Below are 15,370 nucleotides of genomic sequence, written 5' to 3' on the forward strand. Positions count from 1 at the left end.
GGGGCTAAAGCCAAACTGTGGCAGGGTTTTAACTTTTTATTTTCTGGACCTGGATTTGCCACCTCTGGTTGTCACTGACAAATATATATATATATATATATATATATATATATATATATATATATATATATATATATATATATATATATATATATATATATATATATAAAATGATATAGAGGTATATATAAATACCCACAAACATGGCCTTGATAGAAATGGGGGAAGGGTGAGTCGTATGTTTTTTGTATTTTATCTTACTCCCAAGTATCCTCAAAGGCACATAACATGAGTACTCTATACCATAGTTTCCGCATTTCATCTGGTAATTTAATCAACTTTGTTTGTACTCTTTATGTAACGTCAGCATCAAAAATCTTTGTGCCCCCCTTCAGGCTGGCAAGGTGCGAAAACATGTGTCCGAGCAAGAGAAAGCTGAAGAAGGTTTGGGTTCAAACATCAAGTCCATCGTCACCATGCTCATGCTAATGCTCCTGATGATGTTTGCCGTCCACTGCACGTGGGTCACCAGCAATGCCTACTCCAGCCCCAGCGTGGTGCTGGCTTCATACAACCATGACGGGTACCAGTTACACACTCCCGCACGTTCACACACCTCCTGCTGTAATTTGATAATGGCTGTAAAATTACCATACGGAGGGGCTAAATCAGTGGTGGGGAAAAGGGGGCTCTACAAAAAGCAGGAAGTACATGCATATTTCATACAACATTTGTTGAAATATTGATGTGTGCATGACAGTGCACGCTTTGATATGGCTACTTATTTTAGACTTTCTAGGTCATGTAAATGTGTTTGTGTTAAGCATATGCCGCAGTTATTGCCCGTCTTCAGAGAGTAGCGTAGCACTCATTCCAAACTTTCAAAAATACTTGCAGCGAGATGTAACAAAGTTGTCATATCCCTTATACATTGCATTTCTGGTCGCCTTATTTAGGACATAAATGTTTTTTTCCCCCAAAAAATCTGAATTGCTATTGTAAAACTGATGTTGCTCTTCTTTAGATAACTTTCTGTACTGGCCATTTTGCCACTTACTGTCGACTAAAAATGACAAGAGTTGCTAAAAGTGGAAGTCATCCTTAACTCATTCAAACCCAAAATAATTTAAATAAGTTTTTTAATACTTTGTCCTTTACTCCCAGAAACATATTTACATGTTTGTTTTGTTTTTAAATACTTTTTTATGTAAGAACATACAGAAGGCGTTGATTCGGCTTCTGACCTGAAGAGGTGGCTTAAAGCAATGGTAGTTATTTAATAAAACGCCCAGCAGGTGGCAGCAGAGTATAAGAGATAAGCCAGGGCCATGTTGCAACAAGCTCTTTTTGACAGTGTTTTCAACGGGAATGTGAATAATGATGAGACCTAGCTATATTCTAATGCTAATTGCTGCAAAACTGAAACCGATACAAAAAAAAATTCTGATGAAAACAGAAACTTTCATCTTTCTTTTGGTAGGTTCCTTGTTTTATAGCAATAGAACACAATATTCTGTGGGCCTTTCAAAATCCAGTAAAACAGCCAGGAGCGCAGGGGGTTGCTTCATAGAAAATGGCTGGGTGTGAATGAGTGTTTTGTGGAAAACACTACTTCACTTTTATATTTTTATGCAGGATCGTGAGTGATCGGCGGCAACAATGAATACACAGAGACTGATATACTGTGCTAGAATAATTGTGTCCTTTATTCCCCGCAAACAGCAATCAACACACTTCAACGCTAAACAGTATAATATAATCTCATCAGCGCCTCACCTTGATACTAGACCGGAGAGCCGACGGTCCGGGTAGAATGAGCTGCTTAACGGCTGGGCGAACGTACGCTTCCCTCAGCTGACTCTACCCAAACCGCGCGCCGCTCCGTCTTTTATTCTTTAACAAGTAGGGATGTACGTGAGAGGCCGGGCTGGCCAAGCCCTCTCCCAGGCACCCTCCCTATGAGTCGTGTCCTGCTTCGAAAACATGTTTTTGAAATGGGGAGGACTGCAGTATAAACAATGCATTCAACTTAAGAGTTCCCAGGCTCGATTCCGCCCTTGTGCTTTACAACAGTTCAGAACAACAACATATCCTTAGAGGTTACATGAGGACATATCAAACCATGGTTATTTTCCATTCAATGAGTTAAACATTTCTTGACAATAATGTGTTATATGTGACCTCACTAGTCTAAACATGACATTTTTAATAATATTCCATTTGTGGAATATGAGTTATGAAGCAAAATCCAGCCATTTTGCCACTTGCTGTCGACTGAAGATGACATCAATGTTGTTCAGGTCTCAGGTAACAATCAATCACAGCTCATCTTCAGAAAACAGGTGAGCTGTGATTGGTCGTTGCCTTTTGCTGCTTAACTCATATTCCACTAACGCAATATTGAACAGAATACCATATTTAGACTAGTGGGGCAGCATAGAATATGTATTATTGTCAAGAATTTTTGTGTGGTTGACTTCCACTTTAAGTAACAACCAATCACGGCTCAGCTTCAGAAAACGTAAACTATGATTCGTCGTCTCTCTATTTTGGTCTTCCCTGGCATACACCTCATGTCGAATTGAGTCATGACATCGTTCCACTGGTTTAAGGTAATCCACCATGTACTACTTAAAGGTCGTCTCTTCTGAGCAGCAAAGTGACAAGTAACAATAACTAAATCATTAATTTCAGCATGAGGAAATCTTGTCAAATGACCCGACATTTATTTGACGACGTCCCTCTATTTTATCTTTGTCTGCTCAGGTCACGTAACATCCTGGATGACTTCAGGGAGGCCTACTACTGGCTGAGGCAGAATACAGATGAGCATGCCCGAGTCATGTCATGGTGGGACTACGGTTATCAAATTGCCGGGATGGCCAACAGGACCACGCTCGTTGATAATAACACGTGGAACAACAGTCATATAGCGCTGGTGAGCTCTTCTTTTTCTCCCTTTCTCTCTCGCACTATTTTTAATACAAACACACCGAGAAGCAAATGATCTCTTCCAGCAGCCACCAGGTGATCATCAAGAAATAAAATTGCCAATTCTATCAGCTCTCTCTTCATAAGCCTGATAATGTTGTTTTCTTAAGCATTTAATTTAAGGGCACTACAGTGGGTCGTGTTGATTTCTCCCTATCTGCCACTATGTTTAAAAATGTTTTACTTGACTCAGTCTCCACTTTGATGCCCTTGCTGCCCGTTGGCTCCTCATCTGTTCTTGGAAAATAGAATCCCGACGCATTAGAGGGCGTAATTGACTGGTGGCTACTGCTCTGCTTGTGACCTGTTGCATTTTATTTGCGCTTTCCTTCTCACAGCGTCAGAGTTGACTGTGACAGTGGATGGTGATGGGAATACTTCCTCTCACAAAGCAAAGAGGAGAAACTTTATAAGCGTCATAAAACGTTTAATCCCCAAGGATGTAGCCAACTTCCGAGATTAAAGCCAACACGCTGGCATGTGTTTGTGTCTGGTTAGAAACCAGTGTTTTTGTTTTTTTCTAAATTTGATGGCAAAACTTTAAGCGCTAAGCTGTAAACGCGAGAAGAGCAAAAAGAGCATTGCATAGATATACTAATACAAAATATTTGGGTAAGCCTTTGTACCAGAATTCATTTTTGTTTTGTTTTTTTAGAACGTGGGTGTTTTGAACAGGGTGACCAGATTTTCAACAGGGATGTGATTTTTCCGCTAATTCGCGGAATTCCGCTTTTTTTACCCCCCCCCCCAAAAAAAATCCGATTTTTTTTTTGTAGTAGTAGTTCATTGTGTATGCACATGACTCCGACAGATAACATCTTCTGCTATAACAAAGACATTTGTGGTATGCTCTAATATGAGTTACTTTTCATTTGGTCACGATACAATTATTTGTTCATGAAATTTGAACTCTTCAACATTATTTATGTGTTAACTTAGTAATCACATTAGTTAGATATGATGATATTCTCAGTGATAGTTTTTAAAAGCAAAGGCAGTCCAATGTTTTTGAATGTGACTGATTTTGAGTTGACTAAAACTGCCATTTTATATGGGATAGTTCAATATACATTGAAAATTTATGCTGTTGTTTTGTCTATTTCTTTGTCATGTGAGTGCATTGAAAGTACTTAAAAACACGGAAAACCCATGAGATGGACCTAGCTGGGTGCCAGCGGCCCCCAGACCCCTGGCTAAATTTTCAGATAATTTCACTTTGGTCAAATCACATCCCTGTTTCAAAATCAAAAACTATTGCACTACAATTTTGCTGAAAATCAATTATACAAAAAACTCTCACCTGAAACTATTTATAACAAATGTCGCAAGTCAATCTGGTAACTTGAGGTTGTCACTTAAACTAATACTAAATGCTATCTTGGTTGACAGTTCAACAAGCAGTGCTGTTAACCTCATGCAGAAAATTGGAAATATCGTAGTGCTGTCACTATCGAATATTTTTAGAATCAATTATTCAATCGATTAATTGACTAATCGGATTCATTTGAATTTTGCATAAAAATGTATTGCAAAAACATTTTTTTTTTCCCCCATGATGAGTGTTTATTAACCACTGATGGGTGTTTATTTCATACTTCATATTCATATAGTGATTAAAAAAAAAAAGGTTTGATGTACTATGTTAGCGGTTTGGTCATTGTTTTCCAAAGTAAAAACAGATGTTTCCAAATGTTTTATTTTGATTAAACACAGAAGATAATCAGTCTTCTTTCATGAAGGATTACAGAAATCAGTGAACAATTACGGTTGATATACTGAAATAAAAAATAAGACAATTTTAAATTTAAAAATGGATCCAAGCGATTACTCTATTATTAATAGTTGTCGATTAATTTGATAATTTATTACTTGTCGATAAATTGATTTATTTTGACAGCTCTAGTTATGTTACCAGAAATGCTCATCTTGCATTGAGTCTGACTGCCGACTGAAGCATTAGGCTAATAGGACTACATTTCCCAAGATTCTTCGACACATAAGCAGGAAGTTGTTCTAGTTTCGGTATGACAAAAACATGCCTGCTAACAATTATGTGGATAACTATGTGGATGAGAATGAGAACGTGAATGTGAAAGTAAATAGGAAATAAGTTAAGTATTTATATATTTATTTATTTATTTACTTGATTTATCGTATGAATCACTATGACAAGTGTGTGATTGACTGACACGTGACTCAAGACTCAAAACTGGACTGGGATGTCTGGCCATCCTTGTTTAGAAGGTAGTGTAGGTTTGAGGGTGTTTCTGCCTGAAGATGGAGACTGAAGCGTATCCTCCATTTTGGATCTGGTAAAGATAAGGAACTGTGAAGATATTTACAGTTCTCAGTGACAGAGGTGACAGTTAGCCAATAATTGTTTGAGGGAAGGGAACTGGTCAAGATCTGGACTATATGCTGGCAAAGTCAAATTAATAATGTTGCACGCATTCAAGTGCGTATCTCTGCAGGGACCTCTGCAAATATTTACTTCAAGTGTTTTTCATTCATTACTGTACAAGTAGGGATGTAACGATGCATCGAAAATTGATTTAATTTTGATGTCAACTGCGTAAAATGTACATCGATGTAAAAAATAAAAGCATCAATTCACAACGCTATGTTAACCGTTTTGCCTTGCGCAGTTTTCATCGTTTCTAGCCGGACCCTTTTTGAGGACGGACACGTTTTGCAGAAATCCGGTATTGTTTGACTGGTCTTTGTAGACGCCGTAAAAACTTGTTTACTTTAGATCTTTGTAAGTAATCACATTAATGTTTCAAGTTTTGTAAGTGGCTCCTCGCTTACTTAATGAGGCAATTTATCGTCTGGCCGCTGTATCAGATTACACTCGCGGTAAAATACGTGTCAGTGATGTAGTGTCTTAGTCGTCCAGTAGAGGGCCACGTTACACTTGTTGAACAGACATTTGTTCAATCTTAATTTAATTTTGATTTGACTAGTCTCAAACAAGCACAGCAATAAAAAACATAACACAGGAAAGAAAAAAAAGCACAGTATGCAAGTTTGAGAAGGGCAGAAAGAAACAATTTAACAATTTGGCCCCCTTGACACAATTTAAAATCAGAATTCATCCACAAGTATTTCAATACATTTTAAAAGATTAAAAGACGTTTAAGGGCAAACTTTCTTGTGAAGGAAAGAATCAACACGAATCCTCAACAAAGCTTTTCGAGCTTCATTCTTCGTACTATCTGTCTTGCTGCACAAAGCTGCGAACGGGTTGCGAGAGCAGAATATACACCTTAACCACAAAACACTAATAACAAGACAAGAATGTAGTAAATGATTCGTTCATTTTCAACTTGTTTTTTAAAATCAAAGTTCATGTTTGTAACAAGGACAAAATGTAGATATTAAAATAAAGACATTTTTGGTTATCAAATGAATCATTTTGTGTTTTTAAAAAAAGTGTTTAAAAAAAGACTTTACTATTCCCTATTAGCATTAGTTGGTGATCAACTATTGTGTGACTTACACTTCAAATCTATTGAACTGATCCTTTTGCCACTCTCTAGGTGGGGAAAGCCATGTCTTCCAACGAAAGTGCCGCCTACAAAATCATGAGGTCCCTGGATGTGGACTATGTGCTGATTATTTTCGGCGGCGTCATCGGCTACTCTGGCGACGACATCAACAAGTTTCTGTGGATGGTGAGGATAGCGGAGGGCGAGCACCCGAAGGACATCAGGGTAAGTGGCAGCTCATCCTCCAATGAATTTTCCGCACATCTCCAAAGCCACATGACATCAATCTCTTCTCTTATTGGTCACAAATATTACAAAAGGAGCTTTTGTGGCTAACGAAATAGTCTAGCAATCTGGTTTCCACACAGCTAATAAAACAAATGAACACTACAAAAATGATGCAAGTGAAGACGAATCAGTTAAGCGAGAGTAATCTGTTTTAATGCTCCCTGCAGCTACATCACCATAATGATTTTTTGAGCAAGGTGCCAAGCACATCAGTAACACCGATAGACTGTTAGCTGCAGATGCTATTCGAATACCAAGCAGAACCAGCGGCGGCAGTTTTCTCTCTGAGATGCTAAAATATAGTATAGTAGTATGGAGTTGCATCATCACTGTTTGGGGGACAGTAAATGTCACTTCTGTGTTATAAAGGAATTATTTGGAACAGTTAGCATAGTTAGCATCTTTGTCTAATTCATTAGGAAGTGTGTTGTGTCGCTAGGTGGAAAGGTTACAGTTGTGTACTGTTTCCACCTTCCGATGGTTTTTCCGACAGCCTAACCCTCTGCACAGCTCCGTCTTAGTACCTGATCCTTTTACTAAGCACCCAGTCTGGATGTTTCCCATTAAACACTCGCCTCCCAATAAAAGCCAGGTGCAGTTTCCCTCTCCCTTTTTTCCCCACTCTTCCTTTGAGTGTAATCCTTGAGATTCCGCCCTCAAATTTGCAACTTTGAGCCTCGTACAGATCCTAGACTGACTGGCATTTGTCCACTGTTTGGAGAGGGACAAGCAATTTTACATGTTGTCTTCCTACAATCGCGTAGTCTACATTTTGAAGATCGGTATCAGCCTTTTTTTCTTTGTGTTTTTTTATTATTATTATTATTTTTTTTTTTTTTTATCTGACACTGGTAAGAGGAGTTAACTATAGGCAACTATTTAAAAATAAAAATAAATAAATCTCTTTTGTTGAAAGTCTATATATTATTTACTGATTTTAAATTGACAGTGAAAAGCACATGTAATAATAATAAATCAGCTGTGTAGTGTTATGATGAGAAAGGTAGCAATGAATTGTAGTGTGTTTGTATACCGGTAAATGAACTTATTTTAAAATAAAATACAGTACAATAAAAATATAGTCAAATTACACAGTGTAATGAAATTTGAAATAAGAGTTAGCCTACAGCTAAATTGTGAACTTCAATGTAGTGAGGGGTGAGTAAGTAAATATTTTGAATAGGAGCGGTCAGAATTAGTGCATACATTTTGAGTTAATTTAGAGTTCCTTTAACGGCACAAAATATATGTTTTTTAACACGATTAATGACACTGCCCCTTACTTGGAAAGCCTGCACTGGGGAATTCCAGTCGCAACGCAGCAGTGTCCACATCAAAATTTAGCGGTAATAAATGTAAGATTGATGCATATTTTTGTGGAGACTGGGTTCAAGTTATATTTTACAATTTTAAAAATGTGCAGAATTTCACAAGTAGCTCTTAATATGAAAAGAAAATGCACTTAGCTGTCACCAATGTCTTACAAATGTAATTATGCCATCTAGAATGACCTCAAATCAATATCAATATCACACTACAGTACATCTTTTTAATTTTAAGTGAGTTTTATGAATTATGAAATTCTGTATCAATGACTAAAAAATGCAGCCATATTTCTATTAGCTTAACATTTTTCCCACTTATGTTAACAAGGTATGAAAACGTATATTTTATTGTGCATTTAAAACAGATATAAAATTTACGATTAATCGTGAGTTAACTATTGAAGATGTGATTAATTACGATTAAAAAATGTAATCGCCACAGTGCGTTTTTAGTGGTATCTCGAATGGTTGAGTCGGGTACAATTCAATACAATAGATGTTAAAAACAAAATAATCTATTGTTGTCTTGCAGGAGAGCGACTACTTCACTCCTCAGGGAGAGTTCAGAGTGGACAAGGCTGGTTCTCCCACTCTGCTCAACTGCCTCATGTACAAGATGTCCTATTATCGATTTGGTGAGATGCAGGTGAGTTTGAGCTAATGGCCGCTTCTTTTTGCACCCAACTCCAATACAGTAGAGTATTGGATCTGTTGCACATCTGGAGGGCAAGTCGGGTCTCGTTTGAATCCTCCATATTTCCACCTGGCGCTCTGATCCACTTCAGGGCCTCGGATAATGAGTCGCAGTTGTGTGCAAAGACAAAGTTCACACAAGTTGTCTTATCCCCGGAACAAGTCACTTTGCAGACAGTAAGCAGCAGCTGCCGCCACGAAAGGTGACTGACTGGCTGGTTCAAAGGTGTTCGCAGGTGCCTCGGGAGTCCCCGGTGGTGTAACGGAAGAGTTCAAGAATTTTCACATGCTTTGTGCCGCGGGATTAGTGGGCGTAAGCAAAGGCAGGTTTGGAATGATCCTTCTGGAGATGATACGACTGCTGTAACTGCTGCCTCCAGGTCGACTCAATCAATTGCAGCCAAGAGATGACAAAAACAAAAAGGATGTATTATAGAAAATGGCGGTGGAAGGTAATCTATCTAGTGGTCTATCTAAGTAAACTACATTTGACCTTACAAATTGGGGTTTGTTGGTTGGTTGTTGACACATAAAAGAACAACAGGTTATGCGTTCTACCCATCACTATATGTTACAGGCATAGATAGACCAACAAACATAGTTTTGTAATCATTCTCAGACCAATTACGTAAGACTGGATAATCCCTCGCAACGCACAGAATCATTTTTATACCAAAATCAGATATTGCCCAGCAGCCTGCAGCTTCCACTGTTTTTCTCATTACTCTGCAAAATGACCTCAAAGCCTTTTCAAGTTCCCCCGAAGCATTGCATTTGTTTGTGTGTTGTAGCCTTTCTCTGCTAGATTCCTCTAAATCTTACACTACTTCTTACTGAGACAGGTTGGCTAATGAGGTTTTTTTTTTTTCTGTTTTGCCCCGGGAAGCTGTGTTTCTTCTGACATTTTACTCCCCTTGCCTCCATCTCTCAGCTGGACTTTCGAACGCCCCCGGGCTTTGACCGGACGCGCAACGCCGAGATCGGGAACAAGGATATCAAATTCAAGCACCTAGAGGAGGCCTTCACCTCAGAGCACTGGCTGGTCAGGATCTACAAGGTCAAGAACCTTGGCAACAGGGAGCCGCTAGACCGCAAACTTCGCAGCATTGTGCCCAAACAGAAGCACACTTCCAAAAAGGTAATAACAGCATGTAACGCATGTTCATATTGACATTTTTAAGACCTCGGTTAATAGCTACTGCTCAAAAGGACAAAATCATTTCTCCTTTGTAGACAACAGTTCAAACAGCCCCGGGATGTTTCCCTGTTGGCCACCAGGGGGCGCTGTTTATTTCGGCCTTGCGACTTCGTTTCAAAAGCAGCTTTTGGTAGAGACCTAGCCTAACTTGAGTGGTCTGCATTTTCCCGCTTGGTCGGCTTGAATTATGGACCTTTTGGCCGCTATTTTGTGCAGAATGGATCATATGCATTTTTGAAGCAAGCGCCACGCCCTCTCCCGTGACGTCCGTCTCCGATCCCTCACCCTAGCCAGGCTGCTGGCCGACACACAGCCAAACTAATTAAACAATACACTGAGTGTCCAGACTCTCAAAAGTGAAGAAAGTCAGATAGCAGAAAAGCGTCACTTTGTCGCTTCTCTTTCTCGCGCTCTCGCAGGCCGACACTACAGCCAAACAAGACACTCCTAATAAAGTCATGTCAGATAGCAGAACAGACTGAGAAAAGGCGATAAAGGAGTGGAGCTGAAGCGCCAAATGCGTAAATGTTTGGCTGATCATTTTTCCACAAATCGTTTAATGTTGTCGTATTTGTATTTGTTGGGAACAGTAGGTTACATTGGGCGGGACATTCTGCCCGACTAGAAGGAAGAGATAAATAGCAGGGCTTAACCTGCTTTTGGAGATTTAAAAGAAAATATATATCGTAATTACATTAAAAAATTTGTAATTTCTATATTTGTTTTTAATGTGACTGTAATTAACTTTTGCATTTTCTCCCTAATTTTGTAAACCCTGCCTTTGCTAATAGTAATTCCAGCACACGGAAGTTAAAGTGTGATTGCACTTCATTATTTGAGCTCTTAAAAAATATCAAATTTGTCTTGTACCTTGCCTTATTATCTCCTTATTTAGGCTTCGTCTTTAGAGAATATGTGTTCTAGTACGTATCATATACAACATAACTATTGACATTGGTTACTTATTCTAATGTTCAATCTATTTTAGATTGGTACATACATCTTCATTAAAACACTGTAAACTTATTTTTCTTTTTTTTCCCTTAAGAGCTCAGTATTGTTCATTCGGTAATTTTACCGATTTGACATGTCATCATCATTGCTCTTTTTTATTTTTATTTTTGTTTTATTTTTTATTTTACTCATTAGTTCACCTAAAACCTATTAAAAATCCCATACCGTTCATACCATCCACCTAAACCGAATACTTCAGAATCCAGCTAGAGTCGTGAGGTTGTCAGGAGACCCGAGGAAGGATCAAAGAGAAGAAAGGAAAGTGAAATCCAGCACCGACCAAACATTACCTACTACCCACCGGGTTACCAACCAGAGTCTTTCACCAACCCCAGAAACATCTAAATTCCAACAAATTAGGGAAACCTCAAGAGACTATAAGAGAGACTGAGGAAAGGAAGGAAGGACAGACGAAGCAGAGTGAGATCCACAGACATCAATCAGCCTTTACTGATTCATCGACCAGAGGAAGAAGCAGATTGTGTTTGAGTTTCGATAGATGCTGATGTGGTGGATCTGGCATGCATGAAAACCTCCACCAAAGAGGGGAGCCGTCGACCCCGACCAGGACAGAGCAAGCAAAACCCCCCCCCCAACATTTGAAGCTGTTAGCAAACACTACCAACATTAGCAGCATTTGAAGCTAATGTTAGCAAACACTTTCAACATTAACGCCATTTAAAGCTACTTTTAGAAAACAATGTTTGAGGCATATGAAACTAATGTTAGCAAACACTATCAATATTGCCGTCACTTGAAACTAATTTTAGTAACTAATTTTAATTTTATCAACATTAGCGCCATTTGAAGCTACTGGTAGCAAACACTATCAACGTTAGCGCCATTTGAACTTAATGTTAGCAAACAATATCATAGTTAGCGCCGTTTGAACCCAATGTTTAGCAACCACTCAACATTAGCAGCCCACTCTCTTGTGTGTTATCAGTAAAAGATAGATACATTTTTTTGTTGATGTTAAAATTAAACATTTGATGGGGGTACACTGGGCACACCAGAGATCAACTAGTACACTATTTTTAAACAAGCAGTCAATAAATTAATTTTCCATATGTCCACTTAAAGCTGCTCAATGTAGAAATTTGCCCAAAAATATTATATGAGACATTAGCCCCTTTTATAGAAGTTAAGAATAATAAAAGGGCTTTTTTAAACATACCCTCTGAAAATACAAGTAAAAAAAGTAAAAGTACAGTTTGTTACATTTCTTTAAACGCAGTTTCAAATGATTTTTGACGTACCGCCAAAAGCATATTGCTAGCTAGCTATGACGTCCGCTAGCCCAAGGCTAAGTTGCACTGTTTACAGACTAGCTAGTGCGTAGGACCTGACAAAAAAGAAAAAATTTTCACAAATAATGCTTAGGTGACCCTTGTAAATTGTGTGGAGGGATTGTGACTATTTTACACAAAAATTAAGTTGCGTTTTGTTTAAAAAGAAACATGAACAGAAATGTGACACAATGTCACCCAAAATATACATAACAAGGATTTCATTCTGGAAAGCGAGAGAGTTTTATTTGCATTAATGACTCTGTTGTTTTGCATTTGCTCCTTTCAGACGGCCAAGAGGAAGCGAGGCTACGTGAAGAACAAGCTGCAACTGAAAAAAGGCAAGAAAGTACAAAAAAAGTAACCCCGACGAACTCTCCTAGAAAAACAAATGCGAATGCGAAAAAACCTCTGACAAACAATGAAGAAGAGCACCAGGGTGTGGATTTATGTCTGTGGCACTTGGGCGCAAGCGTTTCTCATTAAGAGCACCCCCGTGTGGCCAGAAAGATGAAGTGTCAAATTCAGGTTTTCTCTGGAAAACCTTTGTCCATTTTATCTTGGGGGACATTTTGTCTTGCTACTTACTTTTCTCCACTTTTTTTTTTTTTGATTTTGCGATTGATTTCTTTTTTTTAAACTTTGTACTTGAATGTGCGGTGAGGCATCGGGCTGCTCTGCTGTTTTGTGTCATTTAAAACTGTTGTGGTTCACAAACGATGTGATTATCAGTGCGTGTGGCGGGAGGGGGGGGTTGGAGCGGGGGGGGGCAGTGTGGGGAGGGGTGTAGGACCATTTTGCACCAAAGAGCCATTGACGTGACCTCGCTCCATGGCACATGTGAACTCCTGAAAAGAAAACGAAAAAAGCGAGGAAGCGCTCAGGCCTCGTTCCTGACACGTGTACACGCCAACGTATGCGGTATGGAGGGACGTCACCCACCTGTTAGAATTCACCTTTTATCATCATCATCATCACTTCCTTTTTGAATCATTTGCGAACCAATTGGCCTAACATGTAACTGTTATGTAATGATAATGTCAAAGGAATTATAATATATTGGATTCTTGTGGTGATTTTATTTTTTTTTTTAATATTCAGGTTTTTTTCTTCTCTTGTTTTGTTTTGGATGTGTTGTTTTTTGTATGACAGCAAATAGATCAGTGAATGCAATAATAATTCTTGTACAGAGGGCCTTGAGATTTTGTTAATGGATGGAACGAATGTGAATTTTTACAATGCTGCCCATCTTCCCGCCTGACAACCCCCCCCCCCCCCCCTCCATCCCTACTCATAAATAGCCTAGATTTTACATTTTTGCTGCTAGGGCTTCAAAGAGGCAAGCAACAATATGTATAAAAAAATAAATAAAAAGTAGGGATATTATTAAATTAGGCCTCCCTTCCTGCAGAGGGCGCAAGATTTCATCATCATGCAGTTTTTGTCTTGCTCTGCCCATCTCGTAGGGAAAAACACATAATCACCGTTCATGTTTCTCCACTGCAGGGCTGCGTCCAATCACGTTTGCTCGTCCACTCAATTGGGGTGTAAATGTTACTGTTAGGGCCACAACAGGAGGAAAACTCCAAATATCATGCAGATTTTTTTTCCTAACCTGTTCTCCGTTACTTATACTCCCAAAGCATTAGCAACATTGTTTGGCATTTTGGTGCCAAGGAAATGTTGATGTGAGTTGAAGAGATCTGTTTAGACATTAAGTAGTCATTTGCTGCCATCTTATGGCAACTATAAACAATTGCAGTTGCGTACAAACCTCTTTAGGGGATGTTAATAATATGTTTCATATTAGCAAGGAGCTGTTGAAAGTTGTATAAAACAAATCGTCATAGCAATCAAAAAAAAATTCTAGTCAAAAATCTATATGGGATAATAGTTGACATTTAGAGTAACATTGAAATATTGCAAGAAAATAATCTCAATTTAGAACAGTTGCTTCAATAATAGGAAGAAATTGAAATATTTCAAGAGCAAGGTGGTAAATTTAAATGCACTTTTTTATATCACAACCATTTCTTTAATAATTTCACTTTTTTTTCTGAGCGGAAATGCCTGAGCTGAGAATGAAACTCACACACGTATCACACCAATGTCTTAAACCGCATTTTGATTTTTGCGTTTACTTTGATGACGGTTGTATTGAAAATGGTCAATAAAGTTGCAAGTTGAAGGGGTATTCTACAGTTAGTTGTTTCCTTTAAGACATTAAAAATAGTCAGAAAAAGGGTTCAATCTTATGTAACAAGGACGCAGCTCTGACAGCAGTCATTTTTTTGTGTGCTCGTTTTTTTCAAAGACACTGAATTGTTCATTGCGTTGCCATGTCTGAACATTAGAGGAGATTCTCGAAGCTCACGCCTCAACTGTGGTCCAGATGTGACAATGATCACATCTGTATCACCGTTGTTTACATTTTCTTTCCTCACCAGCTTTAATGCTCGTCACATCTTTTTAGGCTTTCAGATCATCGCCTCGAGTTTGCTTTCAAGAGGAGAATTCAGACTAAGCCTTAATGTGATGTGAAGTTGCTTACCCTCCTGTTATTTTTTTGTTGTTGTTTTCGTCTCAGTGTCATTTCCTCCCGGCTCTGATTTCCTTTCGGTTTGTTAGTTTGACGCAATCCTCCTCAGCTCTTCTTCTCCCGTTCAGCATTTACACTGTTACTCTGTTTGTTCAGTCATCTTTAAATATACACCGAATCGAAATGAAAGCATCTTGTGTTGTCATTGTGGCCTCCCCTCGAACAAGTGCAGCCGCAGCGGTTCTCCCTTGCAGGTTTAGTTGTCCACTAGGTGGCAGCAACGACCCTCGCATGACCGAAACACGTCAGAGGACAACTGTTGGTTGGCTTTGACACGAATATAATACTCGGGTTTGAAATTTCATGCTACTAAATATTGCTAAAACCTGCAGAAAATGTTTTAGATTAAAAATAAAATAAAAAAGCCAGTTACATGGGTAGGGGTATGAGTGTGAAAATATCTGAAGGTCATTTTCGGAGAGTTTACGGACTTTGCCAAAGACACAGTGACATCTAGTGGATAGTTTTAGTATAACATGTTTACA

At 38.7% G+C, this 15,370-nt stretch overlaps 1 protein-coding gene across 1 annotated transcript in view; it reads left to right on the forward strand.

Moving 5' to 3' along the window:
• Positions 1 to 15,014, forward strand: part of stt3b (STT3 oligosaccharyltransferase complex catalytic subunit B) — a 64,855-nt gene extending 49,841 nt beyond the window's left edge. The window contains exons 11-16 of the mRNA XM_077547931.1: positions 396 to 583; positions 2,767 to 2,938; positions 6,531 to 6,704; positions 8,625 to 8,738; positions 9,717 to 9,923; positions 12,576 to 15,014. Coding sequence (XP_077404057.1) covers positions 396 to 583; positions 2,767 to 2,938; positions 6,531 to 6,704; positions 8,625 to 8,738; positions 9,717 to 9,923; positions 12,576 to 12,650 — 930 coding nt within the window. The 3' untranslated portion in view covers positions 12,651 to 15,014. The remainder of the gene's footprint in view (positions 1 to 395; positions 584 to 2,766; positions 2,939 to 6,530; positions 6,705 to 8,624; positions 8,739 to 9,716; positions 9,924 to 12,575) is intronic.
• The last annotated feature ends 356 nt before the right edge of the window (positions 15,015 to 15,370 follow it).

Source organism: Vanacampus margaritifer, chromosome 17 (assembly GCF_051991255.1).
Source record: "Vanacampus margaritifer isolate UIUO_Vmar chromosome 17, RoL_Vmar_1.0, whole genome shotgun sequence".
NCBI lineage: Eukaryota > Metazoa > Chordata > Actinopteri > Syngnathiformes > Syngnathidae > Vanacampus > Vanacampus margaritifer.